This window comes from Drosophila tropicalis, unplaced genomic scaffold, assembly GCF_018151085.1.
Source record: "Drosophila tropicalis isolate 14030-0801.00 unplaced genomic scaffold, ASM1815108v1 contig_859, whole genome shotgun sequence".
NCBI classification, from domain to species: domain Eukaryota; kingdom Metazoa; phylum Arthropoda; class Insecta; order Diptera; family Drosophilidae; genus Drosophila; species Drosophila tropicalis.
This window is the reverse complement of record NW_027173353.1, coordinates 4841438-4863657: the sequence shown is the minus strand read 5'-3', so window position 1 is coordinate 4863657 and position 22220 is coordinate 4841438. Positions and strand designations below refer to the sequence as shown.

General features: G+C 35.7%; 1 protein-coding gene across 1 annotated transcript in view; it reads right to left on the bottom strand.

Moving 5' to 3' along the window:
- Positions 1-341: 341 nt before the first annotated feature.
- The window catches only part of aus (argus), a 30244-nt gene continuing 8365 nt past the window's right edge, over positions 342-22220 (bottom strand). The window contains 15 exon segments of the mRNA XM_068298167.1: positions 342-788; positions 842-1039; positions 1106-1452; positions 1529-1703; positions 1821-1966; positions 2080-2199; positions 2320-2447; positions 2575-2663; positions 2731-2868; positions 3020-3131; positions 3133-3158; positions 3232-3345; positions 15072-15161; positions 15164-15315; positions 18245-18392. Coding sequence (XP_068154268.1) covers positions 691-788; positions 842-1039; positions 1106-1452; positions 1529-1703; positions 1821-1966; positions 2080-2199; positions 2320-2447; positions 2575-2663; positions 2731-2868; positions 3020-3131; positions 3133-3158; positions 3232-3345; positions 15072-15161; positions 15164-15315; positions 18245-18392 — 2081 coding nt within the window. The 3' untranslated portion in view covers positions 342-690.

Sequence of the window (22220 nt, the reverse complement as noted above, 5' to 3'; positions counted from 1 at the left end):
TTTTCTTTTTTTTTTTTTTTTTTGAAATAATATAGAAAACTTAATTGAAAACTGTCAAGAAGCGTAAACAACTCAAGCTTATAGCTTTTTCTAGGTTCGAAGTAGTTCCGATATCGTTTTACTTTCATTCTTTGGATTTGTCTTTTGTTCTTGCACATGCTATATTATACATATACATACACATATACAAATGTGTCTGTTTTTTATATATCTGTATGTATCTAGTGCGTTAATTTTCTTCTAGGTCTTAAATACAAATAGCGTTTGATCTAAGGCTTCTTGTATTGTAAACCATATTCCATAATTTGCATTTTGAGTTTGTTGAGTTTGACATAAATATGTTATTTTGTTTCATTTTTTATTTTTAAGCACTTAAAACTAAACAAAATTTTGTGTTATTTAGCGAAAGAAAATTCAAAACAAAATGGATACATTGTGGGGAGGGAATAAAACAATAAGTTATATACAACAAAAACCAGTTTCAAATGGTTTCTTTATGCCTTAGATATACATAGAATATGCAATATACAAATAAGTCTTAAATGTGTCTTGTATACATGTTGATCATTATAAGGGTTTCGGTTTTTTTTTTTTTTTTTTTCTTTTGCTTTCTCGATTATTCTTTATCTTGCCTATTTCTCTTTGTCTTGTGTATTAGTAAAGCATTTGAAGGGCATATCCTTTTCGACTTCAGCTATCAATCTGAAGCCAAATGCCCAAGGCAATTAATAGCAGCCAGTTGCCCAAATGAATGTGGCCTGTGCTGGAGCCAGTTTCACCGCATTTGCCTGAAAGATAAATGTTAGTTTCGGGAATCTCATTGTTTTTATGGAACACTCACCAAATACGGATAGATTGGCCACCAAATGATGATCGGGTGGCTTCTGTGTGCCACGGTAGCAGGCATCACCCACTACCAGTTTGGCCGATGTACCCTCAGTGGGTCTATAGGTTAGGCAGACACCATGCTTGGTGCCCTTATGTCTGGCTATTATAAAGAAAGTGCTATTCTCCGTCCAGGAGCCATGGCACGAGTACTCTGTGAAATATTACAATTGTTGAGTACAACAATAGTTGACGGGACATTTTTCCGATTTTGGCTTACCCTCTTCGCCTTCCACACTGCAGAGTGGTCGAACATCAATTAGATTCGGTTCAGTGCATCCAACCCAGAGCTGACGCTGTGCATTATAGTTGGTCACACAACTTGGTGCATCTCGACGATTTCGCGTGGCGACAAATCCCACGCTGGTATCGCTGCTATTACTCAGGCTACTACCCAATACCAAGGCCTGCATTTGTTGGGGAGGCTGTTCTTGCTGTTGCTCCTGCTGTTGGCTGTGATCCTTGGGCGCATTGCGCCGACTACGGATGGGTAGACCGCGAGTGTTTCCATGCCATGAGCCACGCTCCATGCTGCGTTCAGCGTTGCGAAAACTGAGTGTACTGTGCCTGCGAGAAAACCACAAAACAAAAATTTGCAAATTGCCTGGAAGATATGTACGAGTATGTAGATATGTGTACTTACCCTTTGTGGCCAAAAGTTCCTGAATCGGTGCTGTCGTGATGATGATGTCCATGTCCCAGATGCGATTTACCGTTGTGATTGCGCTTGTGGCGCGTGGCCAAATAGGGCGGTCCGATGGCTCCACGCAAAGTGTAGAGTCCCTCCATCGGGCATATGGCCGGTTCCGGATTGCTTGCTGTATTTGCACGAGCAAAAAGAGAGAGTGAGCGATGGAGGGAGGGAGGGAGAAAGAGAGGGGAGCGAGTTGCAGTGATGGGTTTGGGGAGGGAGAGTCATTTCATATGCATCTTACCCAGTAAGGTAATGTAGGCCATCTTATTAATGTCAAAGTGATCCGGTGCACAGGCATCCTCGAGGCGTATGGCCGGTTTGCCAGTTTGTATTTCGATGACATGCGTATCCCGGCGATAGAACATCATGCACATAAAACCCGATTGGCTGCGGGTAACACAGGTAAAGATACAGGTAAAGAGAAATTGAATTTTGCCAGCTCTGCCTCTAGTGTGCCTTTCGTCACCCCCGGGCAGCATTTTCAATTTTGTGCTACTTACCAGCCAGTTGTATAGTGCACCACAGCCATCATTTCGGTTGGGGTCTGTTTGTTTATCTGCTCGCAGAGGGCACGTGTCTCCATATAGCCATTGGGCTTAATAATGTGCACGGAACCGTCGCTGTAAAGAATGAAGATGGTTCAGTTTCGTTTCGGTTGGGTTTGGTTTGGTTTGGTTTGCTTTGGTCTGGTTAGATGGGCTTGACATTGGCAATTGGGCCACAGGGCGGTTGCTACTCACTTGGAATGATAATTGTAGACAGCATTGCCCATAAGTGCATGCCAGTGACGTGGACCCTTGAACCAGGCAGGGAAGTCACAGCGTTCAGCCACAGGCGGTTTGCGTAGGGACATGATACGTGAGCCAACCTGTAGGTAATACAAAAATGGGCGTGGTATTTCAAGTTAAGTGAAAATGGCAGCTAAAGCGGTTGGGAGGTTGGGTTGCCACTCAACCCGGTGGGTTGGTGTAGTCGGGTGGCATAAAAGTGCTTACCTCGGCACTGTCTAAGCCATTGCAAGTGGCATCGCCGGATTGTGCCAGCTTATATTCGGCATCTTTGGAACTGAGCATACTGGGACCGCCTGCAGAAAGGTATTAATGCTCAAACAAAAAGTTCATCCTGTTTGCCAGAAGGCTGCCGCTACTTACCCATCAACGAAGAGATTTTCTCGTAGACAAAGCAGCGATAGCGCTCCTCGTTCGAAATGGCATGATGGTGCGAGACGAGACCAACCAAATAGCGTGAGTTGCCGTCCTTCCAGGTGGCAAGGCATGTTAGCTCCTCAACTGAAAGAACGAACCGAGGAACGAACAAACGAATGAACGAGTAAACGAATGAACGGAAGGAAGCAAGGAAGGAAGGAAGGAAGGGAAATAGAAAGGATGTTCAACTTGAGAACGATGAGTCATTCATTGTCATGGCCGGTCGAGAACTTACCCGTACTCTCGGTACCCTGGACATCCGGACACGCTTGAAAACTCAACAGCAGGCGACTCTCCTCAGTGCAACTCTCAATATTGGACACAGGCGACTTGCATTCACCGTGCCCCCCGATTGTAGGTGAATATAAAGGGACCTGCAAGTAACAGATACAAATGGAGAAACAAACAATGCTTCGAAATTACAAGACCCAAGTACAATTCACTCACCCTTCAGCGGACACTTGACCGGCTCGGCGCTCTCGCGGAATAATGAATAGAGGAGGGCATCGCCCGGAATTTGGTCGCAGAGATTCTGTAAAGTCTCACGGCCCTTGCAAAAGTCTGGGGGACATGATTATTTGAAAAGCACAAATAAAAATTCAATTAATGCAAATCGCAAATGATGTAGTTGTTCTTGTTGCAACAGAAAATAGAGACACGCACACATACAGACAATTACGAATACATAGAGGATAGAGTAGAGTAGTAGAGTAGAGTAGTAGATTAGATAGAGTAGTAAGTAAGTAAGTAGTTAAGTGAAGTAGAAGTAAAGTAAATAGTAGTGGGATAGTTGTAAAGGATTAGTACGTATTTGTTCTTGTTGTTGGGAAACATGGTGGATATTTTAGTAAATAAGAGCAACACATTAAAGTAAACTTAGGGTTTTGGGTTTGAAAATAAAAGCTAAAGAAAGAAGACCAATCTCTACAAAGAGCTATATTATAGGGTATTAAATTTGTAGTCATTTTCGTTTTGTTTTCCTTAGTTAACATTATTGTTTTTCGAGCACCGCACTGGAAGCCATGGACATACCGAGCATCTGCTGTTTTTAAATTAAACAGAAATTTGTTTAATTAAGTGGACCCGAGCGACTTGATGCCAAGCAATAAAACAGAGAGCAAAATGAATGATGATAAAATAAAGCAATATCGTTTCAAGCTAAACAAAAAAAAAAAAAAGGAAAAAGATTCTCGGATTAAACTCAGATGGGTCGAAGTTTTCATACCCTTTCAAGTCGAAATGATAGTTCGGAAAGTCCATTGATAAAGTGGAGGATATTCGAACCCAAAAGTAAGCCATAGACAACTGAAGAGTGTTATCTTTCAATAATTATTGCCCATAGCATACTTAGAGGGGCACAAGAAAGTATTTGTAATCTGACTATGAGATATACCCTTTGTTAAACAAAGTGTGCATTCATTTAATGATGTTTGCCACTCGGTGCGGGGGCATTCCACCCGCGGTCGCGGTCGCAGTCGCGGTCTTCAAGTGCGGCACTCAGTAAAGGAAACAACAACAATTTCTGTTGAAATGTGTAAAAAGCAGTGGTAAGTACAAGAAATAAGTAAGTTAAGTAAGTTGAAAATGAAAAATGTATATAAAGAGCATGACGACGATCACAAGAATAACTAAAGGAAACAGAAAAATAAACAACAAAAATGAAGAGTTTTTTCTTTCAGTTTTCCGTTCAGCTCTGGCCTCAACAATGTTGCCGAACTTTCTTCTTCTGTTTTTCTCTTTGGTTTTCTTTTGCATTTTTTTGTTTAAAACTTAACAGAAAAGCGCACAACACGTTGAAGAATGAACAAAAAGAAAAAAAACAACCGAAATGAAACACACACACTTTTTGTTCATATATAATATATATGTATATAATCTTTTTTTTTTTGTTATTACCTCTGGTTAAATTCCAACCAGAAAACCAAAAAAAGAAGTTGAAAAAAAAAACAACATAGAAAATAAGAATAAATAGAGCAATAAAAATATATGATATGTTGATGGCAGTTATGGGGGCCACATATGTATGTATGTGTTTTGTAGTTGTAGTAGTAGTAGTAGAGAGTAGTAATAGTAGTAGATGTTAGGTAGTAAGTATTTGTTGCTAGAGCAAGCATATAAAAAGATTTCAACAAACCAAAAAAAAAAAATACACAAAAACTAAACAAAAAATTATGAATATATAATGAAGAAGTCGTTTGTTTTGTGGCAAACCCGCGCATATATATGTTTTTATCATATTAAGATATATATATAGAGTTATATATATATTCTCAGGGTTTTTTTGTTTTGTGGTAAAGGGTCCTCTCTTTTTTTTTTTGTTTTGTTTTTTTGGAGTGGTTGTTAGAGTTAAGATTTGTAACTAAAATCTGTTTCAGTTTATAATATACTTATATATGTATCATATATAGAACGCATAGTCAGGCATAAGATTTGATATAGCTAAATAGTAGGCACAACAACAAACAGTTTGGTTTTTTTTTTTTTTTTTTTTTGGTTTTTGTTCAGGCTAAGAGCAAGAGACTAAATAATTTAAACGAAAAAATAAAAGAGAAACCAAGCACACGCAGAGTTTAACTTAAAATTACCAATTATATATATATACGTTGTGTGTGTGTGTGTGTTAGCCAGGATATGCAGGATACAAGTGTGTTTCTGTGTGTGTGTGTGTGGCTTTAGGGGTTTGGGAGGAAGGGTTTGGTACATTTGAGTAATGATTGTAATTAAGTAGTAGTAGTAGTAACAACTACGCTTTATGAGTTATACAAAAGCATATCATAAGAACGGCAAAGGTGTAAGGGGCGTGGTGTGTGTGTGTGTGTGTTTGTTGGTCAACCACTACAGAGAAGCGTTTATGGCATAGTAGTATATCATGACAAGGCAAAAAAGAAAAACAGGAAAAGGACAACGAAACGGAAAAAAATAGGGAACATTACAGACATAAAAAATAAATTATAATACTTTTGCAAATGGTTTAAGTATTACGTTCTTGTTTTTTTGCCACGCACACACACACACACACACACAACACTTAGAACGAACACATACACGGAATTCTAACTAGAAAAGGATGTAACACACACACACGCACACAGTCACAGAGTACGAGAGAGAGAGAGTGAGAGATAGACAAAGACACACACATATGTATATATATAAAAAAACGTATGTACGTATGTATCGGTAAATTAGAATATAACCGAGGGAGAGAGAGAGAGAGAGAGATCAGAAATTGTTGAGTTTCATGTTAAAATTACATTAATTAAATTACACACATGTAAGTAAGTGGTAGGTAGACAAATAAGACTAAAACACAAGAGGGGATCAGAACACAGAAAACCGAAAATAGGAGAAACTGAAAAACATAGAGTAACCGAAACCAAAATTAGTTAAGTACAAACACGAACACGCATTTAAAGTAAAAAGGAGAGTTAAACAACACACAGAAAATTGTGAACCCATAGAGCAAATAGTAATTAGTACGAATATATAGAGAGAGAGAGAGAGACAGACAGAGAGAGAGAGAGAGTAGTAGTAGTTGTAGTAGGAGTTACTAGTTTAAGTAGTGGGGATGGGTTTAGGTTTGGGTTTCAGGTAAGGTTAGTATGTGGTAGTAGTAGTAGTAGTTAGTAAGTAGTAAGTAGTAAGAAGAAAGTACAATAAGTAATTGATAAATGAGAGACAATTATACTAGCGGTCACCGGGCAGCCCATCCCAACATTTCATCATCATATACATAGATGTATATAATATACAATATATATATATATAAACATTTAAATTTGATTTTTCTTTTTCTTTTCGTTTGGTTTTCTTTTTGATTTCTTCGTTTCTTTTTTTTTTTTTTTGGTTTTCGTTAAATTCTTAATAGCACAAAATTTAGCTAAAAATCCTTAATTTGCTTTCATTTTTGTTTTTTAATAAAATTTCTTATTAATTTTTTCGTTTTTTTTATTTCGAAATTGAATTAGAAAAACAAAGTGTGACAAAGAGAGAGAGAGAGAGAGAGCAGAGAGTAATTAAAAAAAGTAATGACTTTTTATACAAAATGTGTTACGAATTCACTTTTTTTTTTTTTTTTGTTGTTTCGTTTTTGGGTCTATATACAAAAACTAATTATATTTTGTGTTTTGTGATGAGGCAACTGAAAATGATGTAGATGATAATGGAGAAGAGGTCGAGGTCGGAAGTGGGCGGAGGGAAATATTTCGGTCTCTAGGATCTGGGAACGGACAAATAAAAGGCAACTGAAATATAGACCATTAACAGAAAATGTTTTTGTCAAAAGGATTCTCATTGAAATATGGAATGCTGGGCATTTGGTGTTCGGTTTTCGGGGGACAGGGGGGCACGGTTCATTATATGATTTCCAAGTTTCGCAAAGCATCGAATTCAAGTCAACATATTTACAATGTTAAAGGGGACAAATGAAAAATGTTTCGTAATTATACATATACATATATACATTAAGGTGAATATTTACAAAGTTGATTCCTCAGATCGGATAACATGGGAATGGGGAATGATTAAACAAAAAATTAGATGTATTAGTTACATGCCACACAAGTTTTATATGCATAATATATGTACAGTATATATATCTAGTATATAGTATATCTGTTCTTGGAAATCATATATATTAGCTTCGTGTCATGGCCGAAACTTACGAAGAATTGATGCTTCTCACTCGCTCTTGGGGGCTTTTTTTTTTGTTATTATTATTTTATTGCTGTACAAAGGAATTGATGAATTTTGTTAGCAGTGAATTAATTTGATAAACATTAATAATAATAATAATAATAATTGTAAATACAAACAGTTTAGTTTTTTGTATAGAAAACAAGAAACAACAAAATCAAAAACAACAAACAGAAAAGAAAAAACGATTTAAGACAAAAGCGTTTTAAATTTTCATTTTTTTTTCTTTCTTTTGATTTGATTTTGGACAACAAACAGATTAATGAGTTGGAAAACAAGATTCGATTCAAATCAAAAAAATTTGATATTAATGTAGATTTAGATGGTGAATAAGTTGCTTCGAGGCGGTGAAGGGCGAGACGGGTCAGGTCAGATTAGATCAGGACTAGGACCAATAAACAAAGACATTAATTATGTATTAACTGTACAAGTCAAGACGAGATTGAGTGATTGAGAGTGTGTGTGTGTGTGAGAGAGAGAGATAGAGAGAGAGTTTAACTTTTAGTTTATTTACAGTGTGTTTTATGTGATCTTGTTCTCGATACTCTTCATGTTTTTTGTTGCTGTTGTTGTTATTATAGTTTTATTATGTTTATTCCATTCGTATGTATGCAATAATTACAATATATTCATTTTCCTAGCTTCTCTTCCCTCCCGGTTGGTACATAAAATTAAGATAATAGATAAGTATGAAAATAACAACCGAAAATTGTAACCAAAATTAAGACGAATGAGGTTTATGGCTCGATTTTTATTATATTCATGTTGATTTGTATATATTTATGTATGGCATGTGGCATGTGGCATGTGGCATGAGGCATGTTTATACCAAATTGACAACGTAACGGAATATCAAAAAAAAAAAAAAAAAAAAAGAATAATAATAGAAGAAGAACTAAAAGGAGAACTGGAACCGAGCGACAACAAATTAATAGAACAAACGAGAATGACAAGGAAAACGAGCAGGACGAAAAACGAGAAAAACGAATGAATGGAGCCACACATAAAATATTGCATAAATAAATGAAATGAATTGAAATGAAAATGGCAATGTGAAAATATATACAGAGACCAGAAAAACAACATTGGTAAACTGGTAAACTGGTAACTGCGGTAGCAAGAGAAAAAGAACAAAAATATAAAAGGGGAGTCGTCCAAACACGGTAGACGAAGGATGGTAAACGGGACCGGGACACGGGACACGGCACACGCGAAATTGGTTGACACCCCGGGTCCGGATCCGCTGGCTCCGCTCTGTGGGTCCCTAGGTAAATAACTTTTTATATGTATGCTATACAGTATATATATATATATCTACTCTCTATATATGTATGTATGTATATATGTAGAATGCGAAAACTGTACCAACACACGCATAGCTTACCAGGAGGAAACGAAACGAGCGTATGAAATGCCAAAAAACTATATGAAATAAAATAAAAGTGGCTGTCGGACCGACTGGCTGCCTGGCTGGGGCGTCTCCTGGCTAACAAATTACCCAAAACAGGTTGGTGGTTCCACCCATACACACACACACACACTGGCACACTCACACGCCCACCCACACTCTTTTTGTACCCCAACTACTCCCTTTTTTCCACACACACAACCACACACACACACTGCCTAACGGCCCGTTATGTTGTGTTAGTCGGCAATCTGTGCGTGGGCTGAGTGGGCATGGCAAACATTTTTACAGACATTTGATTAAATTTAAATATCCTTTCACCCCAAAACAAAAATAAAAACACAAAAACATGAATTTAGGTAGAGGAAATTAATGTTGAATCCAAGTTCCAGTGAAAAGAAAAGTGAATGAACGCTAAACTTAAGAGAGATTAAAAGAAACAGCGAGAGAGAGAGAGACAGAGAGAGCAGAAGGAAGAGTAAGATCAGAAGGGGCAAGTTAAAAGGGTAATGCTTGTAATTTTCCTTAATTATTTTAATTTTCCATTTTTTGTTCACTTTTTTGTGTTCGTCTACCCCCACGGACTGGCTTTTCAGTTTTCTTTCTCTCTACTAGTTTTTGCACTGCAATTAAAAATTCTAAGGACCTGGCCTTCATTGAGTGCCCTCACTTCGTTTTTTCGTTTTAACTACATACCCTTTTCCACATGGCTATGCCACATTTTCACAATCATTTGAACCAGATTAGGAAATCTCAAAACAATCTCAAATTCGATCTCATCATGTTAACTTATCCGCTAAGAAACTCAGAAACTTCTGTTTGAATCGAAGTAAGTTGTAAACTTTGGGATAAAGAGCATTTCAAGAGTCGGTTTTGGACCAGTTAGTTCTTTCTTCTCATACATATATATATTTCAAGTGGAAGTTGTGGGGAATTGGTATGCAAATATCACCTATCCACAAAACTATATGCCAAAATGCTGTTAAATGCGAGCACAAAATGAAAACGGTGAATATAATTAAAGTAAGTATATATGTATGTATATGTATGTCTCTGGCAAGGATGATAGCCGACTATGTAAGAATTTTGTACTAACTAGTTGGTTAAAATGGAATTTGAGCATAGAGAATGTACAAGAAACTGAATGCTTCCCCTTAGTCCCTTATGGACATTTAACGTAACTATAGTGGTTTTTAATTTCAAAATTAAAATTAATACAGACTGAGACCGCCCCAACCGCCCATATATGTAGTTCTCCCATCATACATCCATTCGACATCCTCCACAAGCACACACACACAGACAGAGAAACTAAATGCATATCCTTTGATACTCGACACAAGTGAAAACAATTCTCTGTATTATCTGTCAGGCCAATTAACAAGGCTTTTCTTGTTAATCCCATACAAGTTTTCAGTAATTGAAAACTGCTGACATTCTAAGTCCAATTACAGCCTATGAAACGAGTGAAAATGTGTCAATGTGTGTGTGTGTGTGTGTGTGTATCGTCTGTTTCGTTTATTGAAAAGCATCTCCAAAATGAAAATGCATTTTCGTATTATATTTGAAAATCTTAATTGAAAGCGCATTAAATCAGATTTACGTATGGACAAAAGGAATCAATATACCTATATATATATACATTTATATTTCAGAGCTGCTCTTTTTTTTTACGAATCAAATTACGTAAAGCTGTGCGTGTATTCATTTATGTTTTGTATAAACTTGTGTGACACTCTAAACAAATAATGACATAATAAACTATTGTCTATTCGTATGCGTGTTGATTGTTTCTCTGTATGAGTGTGTGTGTGTGTGTGGCTTGTGTTATTGATACTATTGTTTTACGGTCTGCTAATCAAAATAAACTGCTCCACCTCTGCAATTCATATGAAAGAATGGTGGAGGTCGCAGGTCGCCCACTTTTCGCCTCTTTGACTGCCGCCTGAGTTGACTGCCGTTTGAATTATAAATGAGACCTAAAACTCTCGTTTAATATTTAAACAAAATCAAATCAAAAAGCAAGCAGGATACACAGACATACAGACGGACCGACAGACATAAAGACTGTCTGACAGACAGACAAACAGTCAGTTAGTCAGTCAGTCAGTCAGTCAGTGCAATGCCTTAAGTTGAAAATATCAAATTGGAGCATGATGGTGCGAGAAGTAAACGAGGAGTTGGATAGATGGGTGGTTGGGCGGCGCTCAGTCAGGAAGTGGAATTGAAATCGGAGAAGGCGGACCTTAGAATGGTTGGGCCATGAGTTGGCGTTCTGTATAAGCGCGCACTTTCAAATTGAGATTGTAGTTGTCTACCGAGTTGGGTGGTTCGCCACTTAAACTAATTTGATTTCTATTGAGGCAAACAAATAATAAATAATGAATTTACATTTCTATGCGTGCTCAAGGATTTGCCATTCCGGTTGCCATAGCCAGGTTAAATTCTATAGCGAATTTAACGAAGGTCCTCTTATGGACTGTGTGCTACTTGCATTATATACTCCGAGTTGGCTCAGTCTCTAATACACTTATGCACTTACATATATTCCTTGCCATAATTGCACTTCCTCATCTACCAACAGCTTCTTATCTTTCTTTGGCTGAACAAGTGTTTGTGTGCTCTGGTTCTTTTACTCTTTTTAATTAGGTGCCACAAGTAAAGAAAAATCTAAGCGGATTATAGCAATTAACAACGAGTTATGAATAGATATAGTGCATATCCGCATCGTAAGTGAGTATGCAAAGTAAAGTTCCATCAAGTCGGTAGTAAAGGACTGACAGAACAACACACACTCACACACATAAGAAGGACCCACTCGCCCACACACATACATACACTTTTACATTTTTTTAGTTTTGTTTTTGGATTCCTCCAGCCTTTGACAATTAAGCCCCATACATTTTGAAAATACTTTGACACTTTGCTATATCGAGTTTCTCTCAGTTTCACTTAATGAAATTCCATAAATAAATTCTATTTACACACAGTAAGAACAAGAAACATTTGAAAACTTAAAAAACAAAATCTCTTCTTGCCACGCCCTTTCAATGGAATCCATTCTAAATTTACATTACGAGACACTTGCGAAAAGTGTTGAAGTGGCGTTTCGTTTTTCCTTTTTCCTAGTCTAACCAAAAATTATGTTTTTTTTTGTATTTTCTTTAATTTAAACAATGATTTTTAATATTAATGAAGTTCTTCTTCAGACACATCTTTCTCTGTGATCATTAAAGTCGCCTTTGACTACTTTAGTTGGCCCTGCGAAATGATCCAAGCTTTGCAGAAAGTGAGAAAAGTGATAGCTCCTCTTTCCCTCTCTCTCTCCCTCCCACCCACACTTACACACTTGGACCCATTGTGAGAGTAAAAGATTTTGGCGAGAGCAAGAAAATGAGAATATCATTTCATTAATATTCCATAGAAATAAAGTGGCGAATTATCAAGGATTCAAACCCAAAATCAAACATTTTACCTTTGAAAGAGATTAAATCACAATTATCACTTTCAAGCGAATAAAATTCTACAGGTTGATAAACTTTTCGTGGTGAGTAATTTAATTTATAGTTTTGAGATGAGGCCTCCCCCCCTTCCCACTGATAACATTTTTGGCCCATAACATTAGCTAGCCATGGTCAATCTGATTGTGCCGGGGTGCTGTGGTTGGGTGGGTGGTTTAGTTGGTTGTGTGACTGGAGTGTGATTCTGTGTGTGTGTGTCTGAGTTTGGTCTTATTGAAGAGTATGAATTGAGATGAGTTTTAATATTTACAAGAGATGAATGGACGGGGGACAGAAGCGCTCTCTTATATCCAGACACAACTAAATACAACTTTAAAATTCGGTTTGTTTTTTTGTTGGTTTTTGTGGATAAAGCTAAATGTAAATATACAATGTTGGTGCTTATTTGGTTTTTGTACACAAACTAGATAAATTGAAACGCGAATTGTACCAATATATATATATATATATATATATATGGGGATATATATATTTTTATATACATATGTATGTATGTATGCATGTATGTACAACAAAATTTGTTAGCTTTCGGATGTTATAAAATGTACAAAAATTTCATATGCAAATTTTGGAAAACCAAAATCCAATCAAAAATATCTAGTGTTGGTGTATAAGTGGGTGAGTGTGTGTGTGTTTGTTTGGATGTGTCTGTATGTGTGCGTGTGTTTCTGCTTGCTATTCATCCTGTACAACTTTTTTTGTAGCCATCTTTTTGGTGTTTCTTGGGGAAATTTCCAACACGCACACACACACACACACACACATACTTGTTCGTGGTGTGTGTGTGTGGGTGTGGGGATATTTAAATTTTGGATTGGTTTTGGTTTAAATTGATTTGTGGTATGGCATTTGAGTTTGGGTTTTGATTCGGATTCGAATTTCGAATTTGAGTTTTTAGTTTTTTGGTTGCTGTTTGCTGTTGTTGTACTTGGAATTTGAATTTGTTTAAAACGTATATTGAAAGTTAAAGAAAAAAAATATACATATCATATAAATATTTAATAGAGTTTTGTAATAAATATATATATAGATATATAAGTATGGAACAAACAATTCGTTTCATTAAAAGGAACAGATTTTGCTTTATGTTTTTTAAAATATTTACACAATTTGGTTTTTTGTTGTAATTGATTAATTATTTACAGTTAAGGTTAAAACTAAAGAGAAAAAATAAAATGCAAAAACCAAATGGTAAACGAAAAAAAAGGAAATAAAAACTTCTTAACTCAAAACAACACAAAAAGTTAATTATAGTTTTTCTTCTTCTTCTTCTTCTTTTGCTCTTCCCAATGTAAGAGAACCGGAGAGTAAAAGAGGGAGAGAAAAACAGAGAGAGAGAGAGAGAGAATGTGGTGGTTGGGGGGAGTAAGTTAGTGGGTGGGTGGGTTGTTTTGGGGTTTCGGGGTGTTTATTTGAGAGTCGCGCGTTATTGGGATACTTTGGTTTTATCTTTGTTTTGTTTTCCGAATCGCTAAATATATAGTTTCTTGATCGCTTTTGGCTTCTGTTGGGACGGGTTAATCTGCTATTCCGCTAATACAAATCGCAACTAAGTAGTAGTAGCCGCTTAATTGGATCGACTCTAAACGGTAACGGTAAATAGTATATTTAGATAGTTTAACGAGTATATTTAGTTTAGTTTGTTGTATCTTTTGTTTGTTGTTTTTTTTTTTCATTAGTTTTTTTTTTTTTTTTTTTTTTTGGATAAAATTTGCAACGTGTAAATGTTGGAGGAAAAATATACAAAGTCATTTATTGTTTGTTATATATATATATTTTTGGTTAGATATATACTTTTTTGTTTGATTGTTTTAATTGATTGATTGATTGATTGATTAAAGTGAGTGAGATACAGAGAGGAGAGAGAGAGAGAGAGAGACAGACAGAGAGAGAGAGAGAGGACCCTTGCCGTGACAAACTTTAATAAAGTAGAATTATTATTATTCAATTTTTCATATATGCAGAGTTGAGTAATTTGTTGTTTGTATTTTTTTGGAGACTATTTACAAGTTTGGTTTTGGTTTTGGTTTTTTTTTTCTTTTTATTTGTATTTGAAATGAAAGAGAGAAAAAATCAAATGTTAAAAATAAAAATGAAAGCAATTAAATAAACAATTTCAACTAAAACAAAACAAAAGGTAAATCGTACAAAATGAACTTTAACTGAATTCAAATACAAAATAATAAGTTAAAAAATACGTTTTTTTTCTTCAAAAATCCTGCTTGGTGTGTGTGTTTCTCAAATTTTTGTTTAATTTTGTTTGATTTTTTTTTTTGGTTTCTTCGGAAGAGATTGGAAAACGTGTTTCGCTTTTCTGTTCTGTTGGGAACAAAAAGCAGGAAAACTTTTCAAAAGTTTCAAAATTTTAGTCTTCGCTTTTGTTTTAAGTTAAATGAAGAGCGCGTCGAACGTAAAGTTTATTAATAATAGTATGTATGTAAGTGTGTTAGTCATGTTTTAAACTAAAATGGAGCATAATAAGGTTAAAATGAATAACTGGATAACTGGTATTATTTTTTTTTTTTTTTGAGATAGCGAGTTAAGAGATAGAGAATCTTTGTTACTGTTTTGTTTTTTTTTTCAAATTTTTGTTTTTTAGTTTAGATTTTGCTTAAATTTATTTGTAATTGTAATAATAAAAAAAGTATAAAGTTAATGCTTACAATCATTCATATCGTCATTGGATCTCATTATGTACTGATCCGATGATGATAGTCTTGAATGCCCGTTCGTATTGGGATGAGCTCCCCCCTATGATCACTTGTTTGTTTAATAGAGCTACGCATCGCCAGTGCAGATGGATTCGACTGATGCATATACATACTATCACCTTCGCACTCACTTTCTTTATATTGGAGAACATTTTTATGCTTCTCATAGATAACCAGGCAACGATGACATCCTTTCCTATAAAAAGATTGGGTTTTTTTGGCATTGGTTTTTTGTTTGTTTGTTTGGTTTTTGGTTGGTTGCAACGAAAAGTGGTATATATAAGATATATAGGTGATATATGGTTAGTAGTAGTAGTAGTAGTAGTAGTAGTTGATTGTGATTAGTGAGTATATATTGAGTATATGAGTAAAGGCGCTTATTGTTTTTGTTGTTGGTTGGCAGTAGTAGTTGGCATCTTCATCGTAACTGAGTGAGTATTTAGTACCATAAAGGAAAAGTCTAATGAAATTGGGAAAAACATTGATGGGGGGATGGTTACACACACACATCTGGCCCTAGATGTTTATCATAATCACATCATTGTCATCTTGGTTTTGTTTTTGTTTTTTTGTATTTTCTTCGTTATCCCAAAAGAAACTGAAGGAACAGCTGGTTGGATGTATGGGTATTCGTGTGTATGTATGTATGTGTTAAATTGAAACTGACATGACTTTCAGCTTCTCATACAATTCAATGGGCCACATCTTAGCTTAATTAATTAGATTTGCTTTCGTAGGTGTAGACTAAATAGATGTGTTAATTAATTGAACTTAACATCAAAAAACGAACTCAAAGGACGTACACTTAACTAAAAAGTACAAAAAATATTGACAAAATATATGTTTATCTATATATAGTTACATATATGTAACTATATACATGTAAATGTGTTCTGGTTGATAAGTGAATATGTTTAAAATAAAGATTTTCATTTGGTTTCTGTTGATTTGGTTTTGTTTTCTTTTTCTTTTTTAAGGGGTAACGGAAATTTTGATAGTTGATTGAGTTTTTTTTTTTTCCTTTGGGAATTGGAAAACGGCACAGAAATACGTAAAACTCGATTTGTTTGGTTTGATATGGTAGGTATACGATTAATATATATATATAAATATGATTATTTAATAGAGATACGACAAAAATTGTATACGAAATGAAAATGTATATATAGAAAAATACAATAATCAAAAATATTTATAGCATATTATTAAGCAAAAAGTCCATAACTAAATGGCAAAAAAAATCACATTTTCACAGCTACAACCAAAGATATAGATTATATTTATATATATGTATATTTGTAAAATTAAGCTTATGATTAGGATTATACATATTGTCTATTAAATATTTATGTAGTTTCGAACAAGGCAAAACACAAAACAAGAAAATGACAGCTTAACAAAAGTTTTCAATTTCGCATTGGCATGAAAAGCTTTTATGCCAAATGCGAAAAATGGGAAAAATGTAGAAAATCCAAAAAAGGAAAGGAAAGGAGCAAAAATGCAAGAAAGTTTTAAATATTATATATATTTTTTTTGTTTGTTTTTTTTTTTTTTTTTTGTGGTCTAAAGGCGGTTTCTATTCCTGCTTCGTTTCGGTTTTCATTCTCAAATGAAAATGCATAGGAAAAAAGTTAGCAATAACAACAATAACAAGAGATTTTAGTTGCTTTGCTGCTGCCAAGTTGAAGTACACAGGCAGTTTTTCCTTTCTTTTTTTTCTAAATTAAAAACACAATCAAAAACGGAATAACAAAAACGAAACTTTGATTTAGTTTTTAGCTGAGTAGCATTTACAAAATACAAGTAAGTTGTAGCTGTAAAATATATTTAAGGAGTTACACATACACTTAGATGGTTAGTTCTTTTTTTCCTTTTAGTAGGACATGACTGGCTGTTGTCAAACATACGAATTACTACATTCGAGCCGATAGAAAAGGGCTAGCGCCATGGAAAAACGTAAACTCAAAACCTGTTTCAAAGGCAAAGTTGAGAGCAGCAGCTGGCAACGACAACGACAACGATAACGTTGACGACAGGTTCAGGTTCTGACTACCAGTTGTTCGTCTTGGTATCTCGATGTCGATGTCATTGCCTCTCCGCGTTTTTCTGTCTGCAACTGCAATGCCTTTTAGTATCTGATACCCTTGCCGAAGGTTGTTAAGAATACAGACAAAGTGACATGGTTTTCGGAAAATTGTGCAAATTATGGAAACTCTTAGCTGCTTTATGGCCTAAAATTTAACAGACAGCATAATTCTGATGCCATGTACAGAAATCAATTATCTCGGAGGACTTCTGCAGCTTAAAACTTTACAATTTCGAAGTAATTCTAAGAATTACTCGTCTATAAGTCATGGTTCTAGATGGTAATGGATTGCTTATTTAAAGCATAAAAAATATACTAAAAGGAAGCCACAAAATCTATACTCATTTGTATGGACTTTAAGGAAATGTAAAGTTCAGTTGTTGTTCCTATTTGTGTGTAGATAGTTTTTGTTGTGTGTTGTTATCTTTAAGAATAAGTTTGACAATCTGTTAACTCTTTCTTTTAGGCATATACATACAGAGAGTATATTGAAACTACGACCTTTATTTAAGTTTGTTGTTTAAAAGTTTACCAAGTTGTCTGACAAAACTTTAACAACCTTCATTCATTCATTCATTGAACTATGCAAGGGTATATAAAGTTCGGGAGTTTTTGCTGTCGAAATTGTCTTTCTTTTTAGTACTTTTTCAATTGTATTTTTTTGCTTAATGAGGTTAGTGCTGCATTTTCCTGCCATGGGACTTTGCCTTACCTTAACACAGTTTATGAACACACACCTCTTTCTTTAGTCGAAGGGAAATGAAAACTTATTCAATTACAGGCACTTTTCACAATAAAACCAAATTGACAGACAAAAAATAAATAAAAATTAAATTAAATCTATGTATATGTATGTATGATATACTACATATTTATAGAAAAAAAGTGGCCTTTTCATCTTAGTCGTAGATACAGATATTTGCCAGCGCAAAAGAGATGAATGTATGGATTTAAATTCAATTTTGTATTTGAATGTTAGCATATTGTTAGCAAATATATTTGATAGGGTAAGAGAAAATGATTTGAACATGATACTTACTCATCGACTATTAGATATTTGTTACCATCAAAGGCCGCACACCTGCCCCGATAGCTAAACTGGGAGCCCTTGATGTGTATGGATTGCTGATAACCGGATAGAAACCATGAGCCCTCCCAACGAGCCGGAAATGTGCAATTTGTGGGAGCTGCAAGCCAAAAATACATAATAATTTATTAATAAAAGGCATCTTAAATATTATATATATATGAGCCTACGTACATATTAATATGATATGAAGAAATTATGTTCAAATTGCACAACAATTGCTACCTCCCTGCCCCAAGGGCGAAGGCGAGATCGAGTTTGGCCAAAGATAGGGGTGGGCGAGGAGGTAAGGTGATTCTCTACACACAACATATACTTAGGATGAGAAGAGGAGTATGTGACCTCAATTGTGGCTATTGTTCATTTAACGACAACCCAGATAACGATAACCATAAAAAAAGAGCAACAGCCAATCTCCTGCATTTACTTTTATGTATATATTTATTTTGTATTGTTGTTCACTTTCTTTGGTGGCTCTTTCCATATCATTTTCTCTCTCTCTATCTCTCTCTGTCTATCCATCTCCCTTTGGCACTGTCTCCTCTAATTGTAATGTCAAGTTTTGGTGCCAAGATTTGTGGCTTTTTAATTTATAAATTGTTTCAATTATTATTATGATTGTATTTAAGTGCGTGCGGCATAAGGGGCCAAAAATTTACGACCCTCTTCTCCCTGTCGAAGGAAAAGCATGCAAAACAGAGGGTAGGGCATCAGCAAAAGGGAGCTAAGCAGAGGGTGGAGATAGAGAGAGAGAGCCAGAGGAGGACAAGAGTCGCATAAATAAGTTGAACAAGCGAGGCAACCCAAAAACTGCTCGTAATAATAATAATGTCGCTCACAGATACACATATACACACACACCGACAAAGAAAAAACTACCGAAATGGCAATTGTGAATATTAAAAAAAAATATATATACATACATATATAGAGAGAAGGAAACATAGAGAAAGAAACGAAAACGAAATGTTAGCTAAAGGCATGCCACACACCAGACAAAGCCAGGCCAAGCCAAGCCAAGCCAACCCAACATCGGGCTAGGCAACACACACTCATACATACATCGAACACGCACACACACACACACCCAGAGAGAGAAGAAGAATAAGTACTATATCCTATATACATATATATGTACGTATTGAAAATGGTAAAACCACCCCTCAGAATGCTGTACAATACATATAGCTTAATGTTTTGGGCACAACGATTGGCATAAGGGATGGGATGAATGGTTATGGAGGGGAGGATGGTAGGGAAGTAAAGGCAGTCATCGTCGTCGAAGAAGAAGAAGGGTCCATAGGGGTGGCATAGCAAGAACAGGGCACCGAAACCGTAGACTGTGAACCCAAGTTACGCATTCAAATACAGAAAACTTTTGCAAAAGGAGAGACGAATGTGCGCACAAAGTGACTGCAGCACACATACACAGGCACGCACACTCACACACACACACACATTCGCACTTACAGCGATACACATTTTATTTTATTATTCCTTTCCTTTCTTTTATTTTATTTTTCTTCTTTATACCCTGGGATATACTCATAATGTAACTGAAGGGTATATTAAATCAACAAAAAGCCATATACCAATCGGAGAATGATAAAAAAACAGGCAACATAATCGAATCGCATACAAAAATCGAATCTTCTAAATGGATTCTTCCCAATTACAAATAACAATATTGGAATGCCTGTCATAGAGTAATTGCTAGTCGATGTATCGATTTAATTTATTTTAATTTTCTTGTTTTTTTTTTTTTTTTACGTTTTGCGGCAAACAAAAGGTACTCATGCGCAGGATCAGCTCGCGGTGCTCTGAACTCTGAGCCTGACTGAGCCGTACAGCTCAAAGTTGTTGCTATTGTTGTTATTATTATTGTTGTTGTAGCCTCTGTCTGTATGTTGTCCAATGACTTGTGCTTTTTATGAGTATTCGCCGCTGTTGTCGCCGCCGTTGCTGTGTTGTTGCCCTTCCCATTGTGTCATAATGCGGCCCTTACGCACAGCGGGCTGGCTTGGCTGGCTGTGTGAAAAGTGTAGCATACTTTATAGGGCAACCTCACCAGCCCAGACCAACCAACCAACCAACAAGCAAAAAAAAAAGCAACAAAATCCATGGCATATAATTGTTTCGCCAATTTCAAGTACCGTGAATAATTTTCCAACATGATTCAATACTTTGCCACTGCTGGCTGCGGCAACAACTGGCACAACGACAACCTTTTCGTGCACATTGCCCTTCGTCCTTAATTCGCTACCCCTCTCTCTCTCTCTATCTCTCTCTCTCTCTCTCTCTCTCTCTATCTCTCTCCCCTCAACCAAATAAACTCGTATTGCCTGCTGCAGGACAAACATAAGTAAATACAAGCTAAAAGCAAATACACAGCCCAACAACAACAACAAGAATCGCTTTAACACCGACAGACAAGCGTACAAAAGCGTATAGACAGTTGAAATGACGCACGGGCTTTCCACACAGATATTTTCGGTGAGTGTGCGTTACTTTTTTTTTCTTTTTGGGCAGGGATTAGAGTGGCTCAACAAAATGAAAACGAGAAAAAAAAACCAACCTAAAGCCAAATGAAAAACAAGAATTCATAGTAGAACATACGACAGAAAAACAAAACAAAAGCAGAACAGAAAAAAAAAAAAAGTATATATACTCAAAGAGTTGCTTTTGACATTGGATCTTATGAACCTGACAGTAATCGGAGGGCATTAATCTTACAAAGCCCAGGGCTTTGTTTGTTATATGTATGTAAGTATCTGTATGCATGTGTCTCTCCCTCCCCCTTTATTAGATGGCGTCGAGTGATGGGTATTTCCAAATATATGGAAATGAAGCTGTCCTACAGTATTAGTATTTGCTTTCATTTGTAATATATTCATTCTAAATCAATATTTAAATCTTTGATTTGACAGCAAATTTATTTAATATAAACGAAGAAACTCAAAAGATTTCATGATCTATTAAAAGAAGAATATCCACTTTACACCATTTTTAGCCATCTACATTAGAACTTTACTATAATGAAGTGGGTCTAGGGAACAAAGCTATTTATAAAGGTCCAGTTTACTAGTATAGGTAATGGCGGAGTTTCCATGACTTTATTTAGCTTCTTTAACTACAACTAATCCAAATGGGCACTCTAAATAAATAATTAAATGTTGGTCACTCATTTTAATAAATAGATTTTATGTGTTTGGTTAATTGATAACTGCCGCTTCGGTTAGACAATTATTCTTTATTATGACAAGCAATTTGTTGAAGAAACATGAGTATCCTTATCTTTATGGCCCACACATACATCATTATATCCATTTATCTCGATCTATAATGACATAGAAACATACTTACATATATAAGCAGGGACAGCGAAATGCTTCCTAACACAATTATGGTGGCCAACACTTATCGGTTGTAGAGACAATTTCAAGTGCAAGCATTAAACTGGACCACCCTTATCGACACCCTATATGTACATTCATCAAACCATTAGGCACACCCACACACATACACACAGTCACACAAATACAGACACAAATATACATTTATGGCCAAAAACATTATATAGTATAGCTCAAAAGGCATGACGTTTCGCTTCAGACTCATTTGCGTTTGTGTTTTTGGATTTTGGACTTTCAATTTGCTGCCGAAGGGGCGGATGAAGGACAAGTGAGGGAGGGATGAAGTTAAGGAGGAGTTAGTGGGGAGGATAACCAAAATGCTTTTGTCTAACTTGAGTGAATTATGGTCAGCGGTCGGTGGTCGTTGGTCGGTGGTTTGAACGACGACGACGACGACCATGACTGTTGCCTGTTTGTTTCGGACAATTTCCGTACAATTTGCCATTGCTGTAGCCGGCTGTTGCTGTTGCTCTAGCTCTTCTTGTTGTTGTTTTTTTGGGTTTTTTTTTTCAATT